At 42.9% G+C, this 19967-nt stretch overlaps 1 protein-coding gene across 1 annotated transcript in view; it reads left to right on the top strand.

The window, feature by feature from the left end:
- Positions 1 to 19967, top strand: part of LOC122939886 (alpha-2-macroglobulin-like) — a 277231-nt gene that overhangs the window by 243241 nt on the left and 14023 nt on the right. Inside the window, exons 21-28 of the mRNA XM_044296073.1 lie at positions 7043 to 7164; positions 7646 to 7703; positions 8193 to 8276; positions 9061 to 9237; positions 10774 to 10855; positions 16063 to 16219; positions 17205 to 17279; positions 18257 to 18419. Of these exons, the coding sequence (XP_044152008.1) occupies positions 7043 to 7164; positions 7646 to 7703; positions 8193 to 8276; positions 9061 to 9237; positions 10774 to 10855; positions 16063 to 16219; positions 17205 to 17279; positions 18257 to 18419 (918 nt within the window). The remainder of the gene's footprint in view (positions 1 to 7042; positions 7165 to 7645; positions 7704 to 8192; positions 8277 to 9060; positions 9238 to 10773; positions 10856 to 16062; positions 16220 to 17204; positions 17280 to 18256; positions 18420 to 19967) is intronic.

Genomic DNA, 19967 nt, shown 5'->3' on the forward strand with positions numbered 1-19967 from the left:
GAAGCAGAGTGTTTAATATTTCACATAAATATGGGGACATGGTAACTAAAACCCATCACATTAAAATATGCATTGCTCTCAGAAGATTTGTAAATTATTAATAAATTACCGAACTAATAAATTCAAATAAGGACATTTCAAAAGAACTTTTTTTTTCATTTTCAACTATCTCAGAATCTTAATTGGGCCTCCGAAGAGCAGCTCCACCTTGTAAATTTCTGCTGCTGCAAACACACGGATCCATGCAGCATGGACTATGAACTCAGCAAAGATGGTTTAAAATGGTCAGAACTGATGTATAGGTACTCTGCTGTTGGTCTGCTTCTTCATGCATTCATACAGTTAAAACTTACCTAACCTCTCAACAAACTCTGCATTATTCAATCGCATAGTGCCTATACATGAGAAATAACATGATTTCTGGCCACTATATGACTTCTATGTGTCATGTTTAGCCGTTTTCCTTTATCTCTAGTTTGCAGTTCTCCCAGAGGTGGAAACTGTATGACAAAAATAGTTTGAGGTAGAGACAGCACCACTTACTAATTTACTTTTAGTAGATCCAATCTGTGGCAGTGCCCACAGTGTTGAACCCTAGCCCGTCGAGTTCCAAGACATTAGGAGATGGAGAAAAGACTGCGGCACTCAATGTCTATCTCAGAGGTGGGAACTGTACGTTCCTCTGTTAGCCATAGTTTTGCTTCATCAAAAGAACCTGTAAGGGCGCACTCCCGCCAACCATCCAGGAGCACTCTTTATATGGTGGAGCTTGGTATTCAATGCACAGAGCATATGGGAATTTACATCCAGGAAATAGAAGTGACTAGAAACATAAAAATATTATTATTCAGAATATGTGCCTAAGTTGTTTAATGTTATATATTGTAGTTGAGACTTTTTGGGGTTGACAGATTCTAAAACCTAGAATTTAGAGGTGACTTAAATGGGAATTGACCTGCAGTAACCCAGCACAGCCACGATAGAGCGGATGGAGCTGTCTACTTCCGGCTTTGTCTGTGTCACGGACGGTGTACAGGAAACAAGGCAAAGCAACATGTATAAACGACTCGCTGGATCCAAAAACTAAGGAACCAAGGGAGACCCCTGCAGAAGACCTGGCACTTTCCCTGGCTGCTCAGCCTATGCAAAGATCCGAATGGTGGAGGTTTGCATATCCACGAACCTTGACTATAAAGCCCTGAGCACCCTACAATAGTGAGGGGACACGACCACCGGCTCCCTACACAAGATACGGAGGGAGTCAGGGTCACCTGGGATCCAGCAAACAGATAATAACAGATAAAGGTACACTTAGCTTTGAAGCAAACAGGAGGACAGAGTCAGCGTGCACACACACTCCAGGAAGTAGTATAAGCCGCTCAGAAAAGCCTTCTGGGGAAGAATTTAAAGGGAAGCAATTAGTCCAACACATGACAGCTGAGAGAGGCTGACGAGAGGAGGAGCTGAATACCACAACACAGAAACTCAAGGAGGAGGTTCTGAAAGGCCTCTGTCAGAGCTTCTCAGCTGTCTGGTTGTGACAGTACCCCTCCCTCTACGAGTGGACTCCGGACACTCAGAACCCACCTTCTCAGGATGGGACCTATGGAAAGCCCTGATGAGACGAGAGGCCTTAATGTCCGCCACTGGGACCCACATCCTCTCCTCAGGACCATACCCCTCCCACTGAACAAGGTACTGAAGAGAACCGCGGACAAGACGAGAATCCACAATCCTAGAGACCTGAAATTCAAGATTCCCATGAACCATAATCGGAGGAGGAGGCAAAGGCGAGGGTACAATGGGTTGAACATAAGGTTTCAATAAGGACTTATGAAAAACATTATGGATCTTCCAAGTCTGAGGAAGATCAAGACGGTATGCAACAGGATTGATGACAGACAGGATTTTGTAAGGCCCAATAAACCTAGGACCCAACTTCCAGGAGGGAACCTTCAATTTGATATTCTTGGTAGACAACCACACCAGATCACCAACATTCAGGTCCGGACCAAGCACACGTCTCTTATCAGCCACACGCTTATATCTCTCACTCATGCTCTTTAGATTATCTTGAATCTTTTGCCAAATAGATGACAAAGACGAGGAGAATCTGTCCTCATCAGGTAAACCAGAAGACCCCTCTCCGAGAAAGTCCCAAACTGTGGATGAAACCCATATGCACCAAAAAATGGTGACTTATCAGAGGACTCCTGACGACGGTTATTTAAAGCAAACTCAGCAAGGGACAAAAAAGAACACCAATCCTCTTGATTCTCCGCCACAAAACAACGCAGATATGTCTCCAGATTCTGATTGACGCGCTCTGTCTGGCCATTCGACTGCGGGTGGAAAGCAGAAGAGAATGACAACCGAACCCCCAAGCGAGAACAGAAAGCCTTCCAGAATCTGGAAACAAACTGCGTGCCCCTATCAGAGACTATGTCTGAAGGAATACCGTGCAATTTGACAATGTGATCAACAAATGCCTGCGCCAGCGTCTTAGCATTGGGCAAACCAGGAAAAGGGATGAAATGCACCATTTTGCTAAAACGGTCCACCACCACCAGAATCACAGTCTTCCCCGAGGAACGAGGCAGGTCCGTTATGAAGTCCATGGACAGATGTGTCCAAGGACGGGAAGGAATGGGTAAGGGAAGGAGAGGACCTGATGGCCGTGAATGAGGGACTTTGGCACGAGCGCAAGTCTCGCAGGCTGCCACAAAACCCTCAACCGACTTACGAAGCGCAGGCCACCAGAATCTCCGAGCGATGAGATCCAGTGTGGCTCTTACCCCCGGGTGCCCAGCAAGGACCGTATCGTGGTGTTCTTTAAAAATCTTGTGTCTTAAAGCGAGAGGCACAAACAACCTCCCAGGAGGACAAAGATCAGGAGCCTCTGACTGGGCTGCCTGCACCTCTGCCTCCAATTCAGGAAAAAGAGCAGAGACCACCACACCTTCAGCCAAAATGGGACCCGGGTCTTCAAAATTCCCGCCTCCCGGAAAACAACGTGACAGGGCATCTGCCTTCACATTCTTAACTCCAGGGCGGAACGTGACAACAAAATTAAACCTAGAAAAGAACAACGACCATCTGGCCTGTCTCGGGTTCAGACGCTTGGCTGACTCCAAGTAGGCCAGATTTTTATGGTCAGTAAATACGGTAATAGGGTGTCTGGCTCCCTCTAGCCAATGGCGCCATTCCTCAAAAGCCAACTTGATGGCCAACAATTCCCTATCTCCCACATCGTAATTTCTCTCTGCGGAGGAGAGTTTTCTTGAGAAAAAGGCACACGGTCGCCATTTGGCAGGAGAGGAACCCTGAGACAAGACCGCCCCCACACCCACCTCAGAAGCATAAACCTCAACTATGAAGGGTAAAGAAACATCAGGTTGCACCAAGATGGGAGCGGAAGCAAAACTCTCCTTGATATCAGAAAAAGCCTTACGCGCCTCTACTGACCAAGAAGAAAAATCTACCCCCTTTCTGGTCATATCAGTGAGTGGTTTAACAATAGAAGAATAATTCAAAATGAACTTCCTGTAATAATTGGCAAAGCCCAAAAAACGCATCAGTGCCTTTTGATTCTCAGGAAGCTCCCACTCAAGCACAGCGCGGACCTTCTCGGGGTCCATGCGAAAACCAGAAGCGGAGAGAAGAAACCCCAGAAATTGAATTTCTGGAACCGCAAACACACATTTTTCCAGTTTCGCATATAATTTATTCTCCCGCAGGATGAGCAAGACCTGACGTAAATGTTCCTTATGAGTTTTGAAATCGGGAGAAAAAATCAAAATGTCATCCAAATACACCAATACAAATTTTCCCATCAAATGATAAAAAATGCTGTTCACGAAATGCTGAAAAACGGCTGGGGCATTCATCAAACCAAAAGGCATAACCAAATTTTCAAAATGGCCCTCAGGGGTATTGAAGGCCGTCTTCCATTCGTCCCCTTCTCTGACCCTGACCAGGTTGTATGCCCCTCTTAAATCTAATTTGGAAAAGACTTTAGCCCCAACAACCTGGTTAAACAGGTCCGGGATCAGAGGAAGCGGATAAGGGTCACGAATTGTGATATTGTTCAGCTCCCTGAAATCCAGACAAGGTCTTAAAGAACCATCTTTTTTCTTAACAAAGAAAAAACCAGCGGCAACAGGTGACTTCGAGGGTCGTATGTGTCCTTTTCTCAGACTCTCAGAGATATAAGCACGCATAGCGATCCTCTCAGGTTGGGAAAGATTGTATAAACGAGATTTAGGCAGCTTGGCGTCTGGGATGAGATTAATAGGGCAATCGTACTCCCTGTGCGGGGGCAAATCCTGAACTCCACTCTCAGAGAAGACATCCGAAAATTCAGAGAGAAAAGATGGTACAGTCTTAGTAGCAACCTCAGAAACAGATGTCATGAGGCAATTCTCTCTGCAAAAGTCACTCCAACCAATTATTTGCCTCGCTTGCCAATCAATGGTGGGGTTATGCTTAGTGAGCCAGGGCAGCCCCAACACCAGAGGGGTGGGTAAACCGCTAAGGACGAAACATGACACATCCTCAACATGAGCATCACTCACAATTAAACGGATATTGTGAACTATGCCCTTTAATGATTTTTGAGAAAGTGGAGCGGAATCGATAGCAAAAACAGGAATATCCTTTCCCAAAGTGCGCACCTGGAAACCATGAGTTATCGCAAATTGATTATCAATGAGATTAACCGCTGCTCCACTATCCACAAAAATCTCACAAAAAATGTTCTTGCTCTCTAGCGCCACCCTAGCCGGCAGGACAAAACGGGAACTACAAGCAAATGGAAAACCTTCAATTTCCGCCTCAACCCTGCCAATAGTAACAGACGGAACATATTTAAAAGATTTTTTCCTGTTTGTTTCTTTATTACTCCCAGAAAACTGCCTGAATCTCCTAGAGGGACAAATATTTGCCAAATGATTTATACCTCCACAACAAAAACAAACCCTCCCATGCGAGCTGAATCTTCTATTGTCAGAAGCAATCAACCCCAGCTGCATGGGCTCCTGCTCAGAAGGGGCTGACGGCGACTGAGACCCCTGCGCACAGAATGGGACCGCTGCACTGTCCTGGGACTGCGTATGACAGGAAGGAGACATCTCTCCTCTCTCTCTAAGACGCCTGTCAATACGAACGGCCTGAGACATAGCAGAGTCCAAAGAAATAGGCCTCTCATGAAAGGCAAATGCATCTTTCAATCCCTCTGAAAGACCATGGCAAAATTGACTTCGGAGCGCAGCATCATTCCAACCAGTATCAACTGCCCATCTCCGAAATTCTGAGCAGTATATTTCTGCGGATTGTTTACCCTGGCATAATAGACGTAGTTTAGACTCAGCCAGAGCAATACGATCCGGATCATCATATATCTGACCCAGGGCTAAAAAGAATTCATCCACTGAACGGAGAGGCCGTGCCCCCTCCGGCAGCGAAAAGGCCCAGGACTGAGCGTTACCTCTGAGCAGCGATATAATGATCCCCACCCTCCGTTCCTCATCACCAGAGGAGTGGGGAAGAAGGCGAAAATGGAGTTTGCAAGCATCTCTAAAACGCACAAAATTCTCACTACCCCCGGAGAACGTATCCGGGAGCGAGATCTTAGGCTCAGAACAAACTCCATGAACGCAAGCTGAACCGGTCACTTGAAGCTGAGAAAAAGTCTTACGGAGATCAGCTACCTCCAATGAAAGACCCTGGAAGCGTTCAGCCAAAAGTGAAACCGGATCCATGCTTGAGACGGTTAGGGCGGCTTATAATGTCACGGACGGTGTACAGGAAACAAGGCAAAGCAACATGTATAAACGACTCGCTGGATCCAAAAACTAAGGAACCAAGGGAGACCCCTGCAGAAGACCTGGCACTTTCCCTGGCTGCTCAGCCTATGCAAAGATCCGAATGGTGGAGGTTTGCATATCCACGAACCTTGACTATAAAGCCCTGAGCACCCTACAATAGTGAGGGGACACGACCACCGGCTCCCTACACAAGATACGGAGGGAGTCAGGGTCACCTGGGATCCAGCAAACAGATAATAACAGATAAAGGTACACTTAGCTTTGAAGCAAACAGGAGGACAGAGTCAGCGTGCACACACACTCCAGGAAGTAGTATAAGCCGCTCAGAAAAGCCTTCTGGGGAAGAATTTAAAGGGAAGCAATTAGTCCAACACATGACAGCTGAGAGAGGCTGACAAGAGGAGGAGCTGAATACCACAACACAGAAACTCAAGGAGGAGGTTCTGAAAGGCCTCTGTCAGAGCTTCTCAGCTGTCTGGTTGTGACAGTCTGCTGTGGGGGGGGGGGGGGGGGTTTCAGCACCTGAAAGCAGCCAATAGTTTGGGGTGCCGGTTGTCAGATTGATGACCTATCCTGAGGATAGATCATCAATATCTAGGATCCAAAAAATAGAACATAAGAGAGATAGCTGCCCCACTGTTTGTCAGTCTGCAGGGTTTTATGCATGGTTCTTACCCATACAGTTTTGAATAAATCCTACAGAGAACATTGGTGTTAATCTCTTGCTGATCTGTTCCACCTTTGGCTGGTGGTCAGTTGAGGAAGAGGGGGTTACAAAAGGGGTGGGGCTTAACCATCTATTTATCCTCCTGTAGGCAGGGTAGAGGGAGAGGGTCCTGCTGCAGCCACTTGTCTTACAACCAGACAGAGGAGGGCTGCATGACTGATCTACTGGGACAAGGAGGAAGATTTCTTCATATATTTATTATAAATAGGATTACTTTATATAAGAAGCTATTAATTGGTCACTGCATGCCGGTATTTTTAAACACAGCAAGATGACATTTGCTTTGTGTGGCACTGCCGCTGGCACAGTAATTTGAGCGCTATTCCGTCTGATTATAATTGTATAATCATTTGTAAACTTTAAGATCATATTGAAGAGAACTAATAGTATAAAGTATCACGTTGGGTACCAGAGTACTGCCAGTCCTGCTATCCAGATATGAGATTCCCTCTTGTTTTACTTACAATGTTATTTTTATTGCTATATTCAGGGCACGTGAACGTCACTGTAACAACAGAAGCTCTGGACACACAAGATTTATGCCACAATGAGGTGCCTATTGTCCCGAAACAGGGAAGCATCGATACGGTGGTAAAGCCATTGCTCGTTCAGGTTAGTTTCATGGTTTGAAACATTTTATGCTATTTGGGCTCATGTTCATGACAATGTCCTAACCTGCACATAGAGCCTCCATGAGGTACTGTTTACTCCCCTAAAGGCAACGCTTCCTTAAAATGGAATGTGAAGAAGCATGATAAATTTCTCCAAACAGTCTCCAAAGTCAAAATATGGAGATCGGTCATCTAGCCATGTGTATGATCCCTAAAGCTGCCCATGCACATTAGATCTATGTGGCTGAACATCTAATGTCTGTGGCATCCTTCTAACTCTCACCCGACAGCTGATGTTGGGGGACATAAAGATCAAGCATGTTGGCTTTAAACTGCCCAATCCTTTTGTTCTTGGGTGACAGAGGTGCAGCATTTGGCCAACAACTATCTCATGTGTATGACCAGCTTACTAGTGGCCTATGCTAAATGTAAATACATGTTGTATCTTCTTCTTATGAGATGTATATTTGTGTTTTGTTCAGCCAGGGGGACTAATGGAGGAGAAATCATACAGCGCTCTACTGTGCAGTCGAGGAGAAGGTAAAAATGGAAACTTAATTACATTAATGACTTTGTTTTTCCACCAAAACATATATGTACAGAAATCCACATAGCCTAAATGGCAGCATTCAGAAGTTAAATAGCTCCTGATGTAGCACCCCAGACCTGTTACAGTTAACTCTGGCTTTCTTGAGTACTGTAACTTTCACTGCAACAGACCCCAGGGAGTAATGGCCTGAGGGAGTTCACCAGGACACAACACTTCATCGGGGCCATTCCCATCGTCTACACTGGCACCACAGGGCCTCGCTGCATGGCCTCCATGTGCTGCCATACCAAGCTCCATCAAGTGCTGCAGGTACAGATCTATTCTACCCTAGAAGCAACATAGCATCCGACGAAACATACCACTTAGTCAAGTCTGAAACCCATGTAATTTAGGTTACATGTTCACCTCAATTATGGTTATAGTTTTGGCCATCATTGCTGTGTGTTATTTCATACATTATATTTCTCTTCTTATCCTAGATGATTCTAAAGTGGAAGAGATTTCATTGAAGATTCCTGAAAACATTTTGAAGGATTCTGAAAGAGCCAACATTGTAGTAATTGGTAAAACTGAATTACAATACCCAAATAATATGAATAATCTGATCAGTGAACTTTGGATGAACAAAACATCAGTGGCTCTATCCCATCAGCTATAGGGTGCAGGATTGACCTTTCTAGAGAGACTGTAGTAGTGGCAAATTTGGGGTTAGGGAATTGGTCTAAGGTTCATGGGAGGGTGTTGGGGAAGAAACATATCTCAGACTTTTCAATCCAGGATTGAAAACTTGGCACCATAATGGAGGTCCCAGTTGGAAGTGTTGGAATAGGGTTTTTAGTCTACTGTAGAGTTAATGGGGTTATCTGGAAAAGATAATGATGACTTATCCTTAGGATAGGTCATCATTATCACATCAGCGGGGGTCCAAGTCCTGGCACCTCTGGGCAGTGTCATACATTGTATAGTGCCAGAGCTTGGTATTGCAGCTCAGCCCCATTTTCATCAATGGGACTGAGATGCAACTAGGCCTCATGACCAATGTACAGTGATGTAACTGACCTACTGTAGGAAGAGGCTGAAGTGCTCAAGGCCTCTTCTAACAGTTGATCGTCGGGGGTTCCGGGTGTTGCTACCCCACAGATCTGATACTGATGACTATCCTGAGGATAAGTCATAAATATATTTTCCTGGATAAATCCTTTATCATAAAACATGGTCATGGTCTTAGAGATCAGTATGGGGGGATTTTAGGAGACCATATTAAAGTAAGTATAGTTTTGTTTAGGTTACTTCAAGTATATTTTTGTGGTCTACAGAACCCTTTAACCACCAGTTGAATTCCAACAGGAGATCTAATGGGCACGGCAATGCAAAATTTGGACCGTCTTCTGGCCATGCCATATGGATGTGGTGAACAGAACATGGTCCTATTTGCCCCCAACATTTTTATCCTTCAGTATCTGGAGAAGACTCATCAACTGAATAGTGAAATTAAAAACAAAGCTACTACGTTTCTGGAGAGCGGTGAGTGACTGAATTTATATAGTTACGTTTAGATGTTGTATCCATGAAGATGGCCATAGTAATATAGATAAATGCACATCATACAACTCTTAGGCTGTATTCCACACTTGAATTCTGGTAGGCCGTCTGGCAGAACACAGCCTGTCGGAATTCTCCGGATCCGGCACTGCTGGATGCAACCGGAATGCTCTCTGGCCCCATTAAGTATATGGGGTCCGGTGGAGATTCGGCTGCATTCCAACAAAAATGCTGAGAATTGCCCGAACACCGTTGCATGCTCAGGTTTGTGTCCGGCCGATTCCTGGCTTTGTCTGCCGAAACAGGCAGCCGAATTGTAGTGCCACCGGTGTGAAAGTACCAAGAGTGACAGACAACATGTGTCCAGAGTACGGAGTACACATTTTGTCAATGGGGCCGCAGTGCAGGGAGTACGGGTAAGGAGAGCGTATTGCTGCTCCTGCCTGTGCCCCGCGGAGGTTTATTAAATCCTGGCATAGCACATGGGAACCCTGTAACCATGTACTATGCCAGGATTAGCTGAGCGGAGTGGGCTTCTGCTTCTGCCTGCTCCGCTAAGGTAAAAGCTGACATGCAGGACTTTTAGCTTAACAAAGCAGGCAGAAGCAGGAGCCCGCTCCGTCCTGCCCATACTCCCTGCACTGCGACCCCATTGATAAAATGTGTACCCAATACACTACTCAGCAGTCAGTGGTGTTGAGAGAAGTAGATTTTAAGTGAACTACGAAAAGTGCGCTTTGGGGGGTAAAGTGTATTAAAATTATAAAAAACATGAATAAACTATATTACAAAAACTGTTATGGGACATGTTCACAAAAATGTATATAAAAGTTTATTTACTCTTTAAATACAGTTCAAACGAGAAATTACAATACTTAATTCAATACTGAGTTCTGATCATGTCCTGAGTCGTGATCATGTTTGGAGGAGGTCACTCCTCTTTACATGTCCTATCATAATATCAGCTTAAGGCCTCATGCACACGACCGTTGTGTGCATCCGTGGCCGTTGTGCCGTTTTCCGTTTTTGTTCACGGACTTTCAATGGATCCGTGGAAAAATCTGAAAATGCACCGTTTGGCAGCCGCATCCGTGATCCATGTTTCCTGGCCGTGAAAAAAATATGACCTGTCCTATTTTTTTCACGGCCAACGGTTCACGGACCCATTTAAGTCAATGGGTCCGTGAAAAATCACGGATGCACACAAGATTGTCATCCGCGTGCGTGATCCGTGTCCGTTTTTTCCTATTATTTCAATGGCAAACTTGACTTTGATTTTTTTTTCATTTTTCATGTCCGTGGATCCTCCAAAAAACAAGGAAGACCCACAGACGAAAAAACGGTCACGAATCACGTGTGCATGAGGCCTAAGCCCAAAAAAATCCTCTTTAACGGAAGACAATTATCATATTTTATTGTTCAATTGTCCTGTGTTGTATCAATTGTAGAATTGGCTACTTCTGCTCCATATTTAGAAATTAGATGTTTTTTTTTTTTTTAAACTGTAATTCCATTTAGGATATCAGAGAGAACTGACTTATAAACGTGATGATGGATCATACAGTGCATTTGGGAAAAGTGATAGCAGTGGAAACACCTGGTAAGAATGTAGACAATGGCATTGGTGCTCAAAGTAAGTCAACTGACCAAGAACTCTGTTTTCGCAATTATTTTGATTTAGGGTTCTTTATCACTGGCTGCGTGAGTATTTTATAGCTGCCATTTTCTTTTATACAACCAATAGATTGAAATGTAATTGATATTATCAATGACTCTTACGAAAATTGGTCAGAAAATGAGAGCATTTAAATGCTATGTACACCTTAGGGGGCAATTTTTTTATGATTCTATTTTACTCATTTTGGGCTAAAAATAGTTTTTTCAATTGCTCATTTCAAAGACTATTCAGCCATTCTATCACAAAGGGTTAACCGTATCTGGCTATGTAAATTGTACTTTCACTTTGTGCTGGTCATCAAATAAACCTTATCTCTAAATATCTGTAAAGAATAAATCAAGGCAACTGGACGTACTGTAGATTTCTTGAATACATTTCACTCGTTCTTCCAACGAGCTTTCTCAATTCTGAGTGACTGTACAAAAATTCTGGGAATAAATATGTAACTGAATCCACATCTGGTAATTAGACCCAGCATTAGAGTCCAGTTGCCTTGATTTATTCTTTACAGATATATACCATGACCTGGATAAATGAGAACCTTCACAGACTTATCTCTAAATTACTAAAAGGTCATAAACACTTGTTTAAGCTACATTCTTATAAGTCAGAAAAGAATTGACCTATAATGAGTGTTTATAAGGTCAGATGGGAAACAGTAAAAATACAGAGCCTGGTACTAGAGATTCTCAAGGTTAAATAGAGAAAGGGGCTCAACATTTTTAATAAAGACCATTTAAAAAATATATTTTTAGCTCTAAATGAGTACAATACAATAATAAAAAAAAAGAAAAAAGGTTTATATAGCCTTTAAATGTGTAACAGACCAACATTTCAATGTCATCAAGGTTTTATTTTTTAAGGAGCTCAACTTAAAGGGGTTATCCCATGATTAAAGGGGTATTCCCATCTTGCTAAATCAGCCAGAGCTGCAGTTACAGCAGAATTAACTTCCTGGTTTTCTGCTGCTAAGGCTGGGCGGGCTTAGGCAGCTAGAGTGAAGGCCGGCCACACCTCCTTATGACATCACACTGAGAGCTGAGTCCTGCGTGCTAGTTCATGTGAAATGTATGAGTCATCAGTGTAGCAGCCTGCAGAGTGTGAGGCCCCTCCCCCTGCTGGGGAATGCCACTCAGAGAGCACTGGTCAGTTTATTTACACAGTAAAAGGTCACTGTCCTGCAGTCTAATACAGTTTTACACATAGAACCTGTCTTATCTTTTACAAATCCATTCTGTGCAGCAAAACAATAATTCACTACTATACATTAGCCCACAAGCATGTCAGCCAGTAGCCTTATGATCTGTTCTTTTGACTCCCATAAAACATGACCATCCCCCACCGACCAGCACTGATGCAGATTTTTTCCAATACAGCTCTACTACAGTTGTGTATAAACCATAGACCTTTTATCAGTATAGATGCATATATAGCTCTGCTACATCTATCTTCTCCTCCCCAACCAGCACTGTGTTAGATCTGCGGTATATACAGCACTGCTACATCAGTGTGTTTCTCTATTCCATCCAGCACTGTGTCAGATCTGCGGCATATACAGCACTGCTACATCAGTGTGTTTCTCTATTCCATCCAGCACTGTGTCATATCTGTGGCATATACAGCTCTGCTACATTAGTGTGTTTCTCTATTCCAGTGTTTCCCAACCAGTGTGCCTCCAGCTGTTGCAAACTACAACTCCCAGCATGCCTGGACAGCCTTTGGCTGTGCGGGCATGCTGGGAGTTGTAGTTTTGCAACAGCTGGAGGCACACTGGTTGGGAAACACTGCTCTATTCCATCCAGCACTGTGTCAGATCTGCGGCATATACAGCTCTGCTACATCAGTGTGTTTTTCTATTCCATCCAGCACTGTGTCAGCTCTGCGGCATATTCAGCTCTGCTACATCAGTGTGTTTCTCTATTCCATCCAGCACTGTGTCAGATCTGCGGCATATTCAGCTCTGCTACATCAGTGTGTTCTCTATTCCATCCAGCACTGTGTCAGATCTGCGGCATATTCAGCTCTGCTACATCAGTGTGTTTCTCTATTCCATCCAGCACTGTGTCAGACTGCGGCATATTCAGCCTGCTAACATCAGTTGTGTTTCTCTATTACTCAACAACACTTTGTCTGAACTGCCACATATACAGCTCTGCTACATCAGTGTGTTTCCTCTATTCCATCCAGCACTGTGTCAGATCTGCGGCATATTCAGCTCTGCTACATCAGTGTGTTTCTCTATTCCAACAACACTTTGTCTGAACTGCCGCATATTCAGCTCTGCTACATCTGTCTATTGATCTCTCCCCCCAAGCACATACAGCCTGCTACATCTGTCTATTTATCTCTCCCCCAAGCACATACAGCCTGCTACATCTGTCTATTTATCTCTCCCCCAAGCACATACAGCTTTGCTACATCTGTCTTCCCCCTCCCCCACAAGCACTGTCGCTGAACAGCTTTCAATACAGTCCTGCCACTAAATAAAATTGTCCCCGTGTCCCTGCACTCTCCTCCGATCGCTCCGAAGCACACCCCCTCTATGCGCAGCTGGATCCAGATTCCGCGCTGCATAAATTTTTTCGAATATGGGATAACTGTTTGATTGGTACTAATTTGGGGGGCATACGCCGATCACCTGGTATTACACTTTTGTGATGTAAGGTGACAAAAAATGGCTTTTTTGGCACAGTTTTTTTTAATGGTGTTCAACTGAGGGGTTAGGTCATGTGATATTTTTATAGAGCAGGTTGTTTCGGACACGGTGATACCTAATATGTATACTTTTTTTATTTATTTCACTTTAACATAATAATAGCATTTTTGAAACAAAAAAATACAATTTTAATATCTCCTTGTTCTATAGTTTTTTTTTTTTTAGCGATTTTCTTATGTAGGGGCTAATTTTTTGCGGGATGAGGTGACGGTTTTATTGGTACCAAATTGTGGGACATACGCCTTTTTGATCACTTGGCGTTGCACTTTTTGTGATGTAAGGTGACAAAAATGGCTTTTTTGGCATTGCTTTTATTTTTATTTTTTTACAGTGTTCATCTGACGGGTTAGTTCATGGGATATTTTTATAGAGATGATTTTTACAGACGCGGTGATACCTAATATGTCTATTTTATTTATTTGTTTCTATTTTTAAAGATTTTTAATTACTTGGGATTTTTTTTTTTTACATGTGAAACCTTTATTTTATTTTATTATTTATAAAACACTTTATTTTTTATTTAATACTTTTTTCATATTTTTTTTTACTCAGACCCACTTGGTTCTTGAAGATCCAGTGGGTCTGATGCCTGTATAACACAATGCAGTACACTGTATAGTGTACTGCAGTGTATTTTCTATTACACTTAGCCTGGTCAGGCTCCTTTCTTCCTAGCAAGAGCCTGATCAGGCTTAGGGTACTTTCACACTAGTGGCAGGACAGCCTGCCGGATCCATCCTGCCGCTATTTCGCCATGCCGCCTCTCCGTCCCCATTGACTATAATGGGGAGGAGGGCGGAGCTCCGGCGCAGCACGGCAGTTCGCTGTGAGAGGCCGCCGGACGAAAAAGTTGGACCTGCAGTACTTTTCGTCCGGCGGCCTCTCGCCGCGCACTGCCGGGGCTCCGCTCCCGTCCCCATTATAGTCAATGGGGACGGAGCGGCGGTCCGGCTAAATAGCAGACGGAACGAATCCATCCTGCCGCAAGTGTGAAACTACTCTTTATGCCATGGCAAGCCGGATGCCTGTGAAGGCGTCCAGTTGCCATGGTAACCATCGGGGCTGACATAGCAGCGCAGCACCTGATGGGGGAGGCAGCTCCATGCCTGTTAACCCCTTCCATACAGCGGTCCCTACGGACCATGGGATGGAAGGGGTTAACAGCTGACATCAGCTGCCAGCATGGAGTTCCACTCGGCCAACCATGAAACTGAAAGGGAGGGGGGGTCGGCACAGTTATCCACAGCAGAGCAGCCCATTCTCCTCACCATTCACTGATCCCGGCTGCTCTGCTGAACGCTGACAGCTGACCTCCTCCTCCTCCTGAAGGTGGGGGGTCAGCACAGTTACACAGAGCAGCACAGCCCGTTCTCACCATTCACTGACCCTGGCTGCGCTGCTGAACGCTGACAGCTCCCCTCCTCCTCCTCCTCCACCACCTGAAAGGGGGGTTGGCACAGTTACACAGAGCAGCGCAGCCCATTCTCACCATTCACTGAGCCCCGTTCTCCTCACCATTCACTGATCGGGGCTGCTCTGCTGAAGGCTGACAGCTCCCCTCCTCCTCCACCATTCTCTCCCTCTACGGCCGCTGCATACAGAGCACATGTTTGTGAAGCGGCAACACTCTGGGCATGCGCGGCATTGGGCTGCGTGCGCGCTCATGTGATGACTAAGCGGCAGGCAAGAAGAAAGAAGAGGAGCTTATGCGCGAGCGCGGCCCAGGGACTCGCTCCAGAGGAGGTGGACGTTTCTAGGGGAGACCAAATCAAACACTGGGGTGCAATCCACAATATTTGACCTAGAAAGGTAGAAATTTAATAATAGTTTATATTGGCAAAAATGATCATTGGCACATACTTAATGAAATAAGGTATGATCATTAAAATGAGAATACTCCTTTAATGTAAAAAATGAAAATCAGGCATCACATAGTACATGACAATATCTTGTTTGTTTGCAAAGCCAGAACCGGCCCTGTACCTCACGTGGATCCAGAGATCTCCCCATTCATTGCTCTGCTAGATTTATATCAAGCTGGCAGATCAAGGGGAGTGTCTGTTCTGCTGCAACTAAGGGGACGTGTCTCAGCTCTCCCTATCACAGCTCAGGGGGCGTGTCTCAGCTCTCCCTATCACAGCTCAGGGGGCGTGTCTCAGCTCTCCCTATCACAGCTCAGGAGGCAGTTGAAGGATGAAACTGAGCATGTGCGGCCATCTCAGTGAGCAGGTCAAAGAAATGAGAAAAAAAAACTGCAGGTGGCACTACACAGATACATTTTATTGAATAACTCAGTGGCTATGCAACATTTTTAATTAAATGCAATTACAAAAGTATTCAGATCCAGGAGCTTTGAAAACTGTAGACTATTTTTTGTTGTCTTTTTTTTTACTCTATATTTATTTCCTTTCAGGTTGACTGCCTTTGTAGTGAAGTCCTTCAGTAAGGCTCGGCCATACATCTTCATAGATGAAAACCACCTTAAACATTCTTTCTCCTGGCTGAAGAAAAACCAACAAGTCAATGGCTGCTTTAGGAGTGTAGGACGACTTTTTAATAATGCTATGAAGGTATAGTGGTGATATGTGTGATCATGTAGCATCTATTATACAGGGTGGGCCATTTATATGGATACACCTTAATAAAATGGGAATGGTTGGTGATATTATCTTCCTGTTTGTGGCACATTAGTATATGTGAGGGGGAAACTTTTCAAGATGGGTGGTGACCATGGTGGCCATTTTGAAGTTGGCCATTTTGAATCCAACTTTTGTTTTTTCAATAGGAAGAGGGTCATGTGACACATCAAACTTATTGGGAATTTCACAAGAAAAACAATGGTGTGCTTGGTTTTAACATAACTTTATTCTTTCATGAGTTATTTACAAGTTTCTGACCGCTTATAAAATGTGCCCATTGTGTTGGATTGTCAATGCAACCCTCTTCTCCCACTGATAGCAACACCGCAGGAGAAATGCTAGCACAGTCCTGTCCCTGACTCATCTCACGTACAGGACTCATCTCAGGTTAATTTGCATATGTATCAAATCGTTTTTTTAACAATAAAAGCACACAGAGCTATGGGGACTGGGTATTGCGAATGTGCTAGCTAGCCAAAATCCCGGTGACAGGTTCCCTTTAACCTGAATACGAATATAGTATATCTTCCATGTACTTTATTATTTAGCCAAATTTTTCCTGCCTACATTTAATGCATTGCCTGTGCTTTTCATAGTGCGCCCTGTGCTGATGAATGGCAGGAAAAGTCTAAGACATTTTGGGACACCATAGACTTTTTCCAGGGCGTGGGTGCCCACAGAGAGGGCTCTGAGTGCTGCCTCTGGCACCTGTGCCATAGGTTCGCCACCACTGCTATAGAGGAAGGAGTGGAATTAACTTTTTATACATTGTTATATTTCAACATATGCTATAAATTGGAGCTTTAGCAGCAGTAAACCTAGCCGGAAAATGTTGCACTTTGAGTAGTTTCTTCTGTTATCTTCTATACCTCGCTGGTAAATGTGGTTTCATGCAGAATACTCTGTTTTCTTCAAGGGGGGAGTAACAGATGAAGTCTCACTCTCTACGTATGTTACCATAGCTCTGCTGGAGGCTGGAGTATTAATAGAGGTAATGGGTGCAAATCATTAAATATCTTTGTTGAGTTGGTGGATATTTAGAAGATGTAGCAGGCATTTAGATGTTTTCCATCATTTCTGGCCTAAAGAAGGGACCTCAGAGTCACAAAAGCTTGCCTTATACCATCATTTATTTTAGTTAGCAATTAAAAGGTATCAAATTTATTTTATTAATTGTTTCTCTTTTGGAGAGCATCAATACTTCTCACTACTGGCTAACACGGTACCAAACCTTTTTCTATCCACCAATCTTAGAAACGCAGATTACAATTGAGGGTGGAATTATGATTTCAATTAGATATAAATACTTGTCTTCTCATAAACGTCTCTTCTAACCACCTATATGCCAAGGCAGACAGCCCCATACAAAGGAGTCTATATGGAGAGGTAGCCTTTTGAGCTCTGTGGGACTTCCAAACATATTTCCATTTGCTCACTTCTTGCTTCCTCCATTCTCAGGGTGTGTTTGGCTCCCATAGATGGGACCCTTACCTATTCGACAGCTATTTGACAGCCGTAGACAGCTGTTTCTGTGTTCTTGCCCCAGATGAGATGTACTGATGAGTGGTAAGATCCCTGAAGCAGCCTTCTCTGGTTTGGCTGATCTGAAGGAGAGCTCATTTTGATAATTTTTTCCCATTGAGAATAGCCTGTAAGTCTCCATAGGCCACCTGGATCTTGTCATATTGTCAGACTTTATTCATTGAAAATATGGCTATTGGATATTATTACAGAAATCACGACAGTATCATTGAGAATCACAAACAACAGCTATGAGATCTGAAGAACCTCTATTCCCGTCAGCCCCATATCCTAATCAGCTTGACAATATAAAAACCATGATAGTCAAGACTTATTCTAAATTAAATGGATAATATATGGTGAAAGAGGAAATGTACTATTGGCTATTAAAATATGATCTAGTCATGTCACCGGCATACCCTAATACGCTAAACACTTATCTTTCAGGATCTTATGGTCAGAGATGCTGTGTCCTGCCTGAGGACAGCAGCTGAGACTGTCACTAATGTATACAGCCAGGCTCTGTTGGCCTATGCCTTTACTTTGTCTGGAGACACGGAGCTCAGGGAGGCGATGATGGACAAACTTGAGGCACAAGTTGTGAGAGGAAGTAAGTGATATGCATATGGGTGCTGCTCAGACCCAGCTACAGAAACCTCAGAAGCGGACTGATGAACCCTAGCAAAGGGGATTTTTTTTTTAGCAGCTGAATTTGGCATGGTCAGGACCAAAAACTGCCAGGTGGTCATTGTTTTTAATAAGAGGCCACAATTTATGGCTGCGACATGCCAAGAAAAGACATAAGGTCATAGCATTAAACCACGACTGCATGAATGTTTGCACAATATTTAAGTCTGACGATCATCAGCCTGTAAAACAGTTAACTGCAGTAAAGTGATCTGTACAGACCAAGTGGCGCCTATTATTTTACATAGTGTCCAGTGCAAAAACAGGATTTTTTTGTTTTTGTTTAAATATAAAAATTGCTATGGAAAATTTTAAATATCATAAAAAATTATTTAAAAATATGTTAACATAAAAAAGTGATTTAAACAGCAGGTCATTTTCTGATCACACATTCCCTTTAAACTTTCTATTATCTGGTGGCCAAAATTTTGATTCCTGTCCTAGTTGTGCATTTAAATATGCTGGCCAAGGAATAGTGGCTTGAATAGTGGTGTTATGAGTACAGAGCTGAGAAAGGAATATAGGATCACTATCTGGGACCACACATGTAATACAAAGACCTTCTTTATTGCGTCATATCCAAAAAGACATACAATACATGAATATGGAAAATAATAATTAAAAAGCAGTGCAGATCAATGCTGTGAGAATAATAGCCCCATGAGCTCTAGGTCCGCATGTATTATATTAGTCCATCTCACTTAAAAAATATATAGTTAGTAGTGTTGGGCGAGTATGCTCAGCCGAATATCGCGTGTGCTCAATAGTAAGTATTCCTATACAGCAGAAGTCAATTTTTATTTATTTTTTTTTAAGTAACTAGCCATGCAGATCTATAGTGTAGTGGTTAACATTCTGGGCTGTAATGTAGAAGGTTGTAGAGTTCAAATCCCATCAGAAATAGAGGCTAAATTAAATGTATAGATTTTATATTTTTTTAGTAATTGCAAAAAAATTGGTAATTATGCCAAGACATCAGGACACTAATGTCCTCATAACATAGTAAAATAAAAATAGGGTAAAATTTTTAGGGGGCATTTTCTTTTCTTGATTATCTATATGTGGCTTTCAGTCAGGGCACATAGTAAATAGGTACAGGAAACTATGAATTGTTTTAACATTCATTCTTTTGAAAATAAAGGTGGTCTCATGACTTGATTGCAATCACTAACAATTATTATTTTATTTATATATTTTAAATTGCTTTAAAATTTTGTTTTTATTTCATTTACTTCATTTTTTTTCCTATTTACTTGCTTATTTATTCTTAGTTATTTTATTTATTTATTTTTATTTTATGTCAATTATGTATTTGTTTTATATATTTATTGAATTTATATTATTTATTGTATTATATTTTAATTATATTATATTATTATACTTATTTATTTTTTAATTATTCATTTTTAGTATTGTATATAGTTTATTTATTTTATTCATTTATTTTGCTTATTTTATATTATTTATTGCA

The sequence above is a fragment of the Bufo gargarizans genome, chromosome 6 (genome assembly GCF_014858855.1).
Source record: "Bufo gargarizans isolate SCDJY-AF-19 chromosome 6, ASM1485885v1, whole genome shotgun sequence".
Taxonomy (NCBI): Eukaryota; Metazoa; Chordata; class Amphibia; order Anura; family Bufonidae; genus Bufo; species Bufo gargarizans.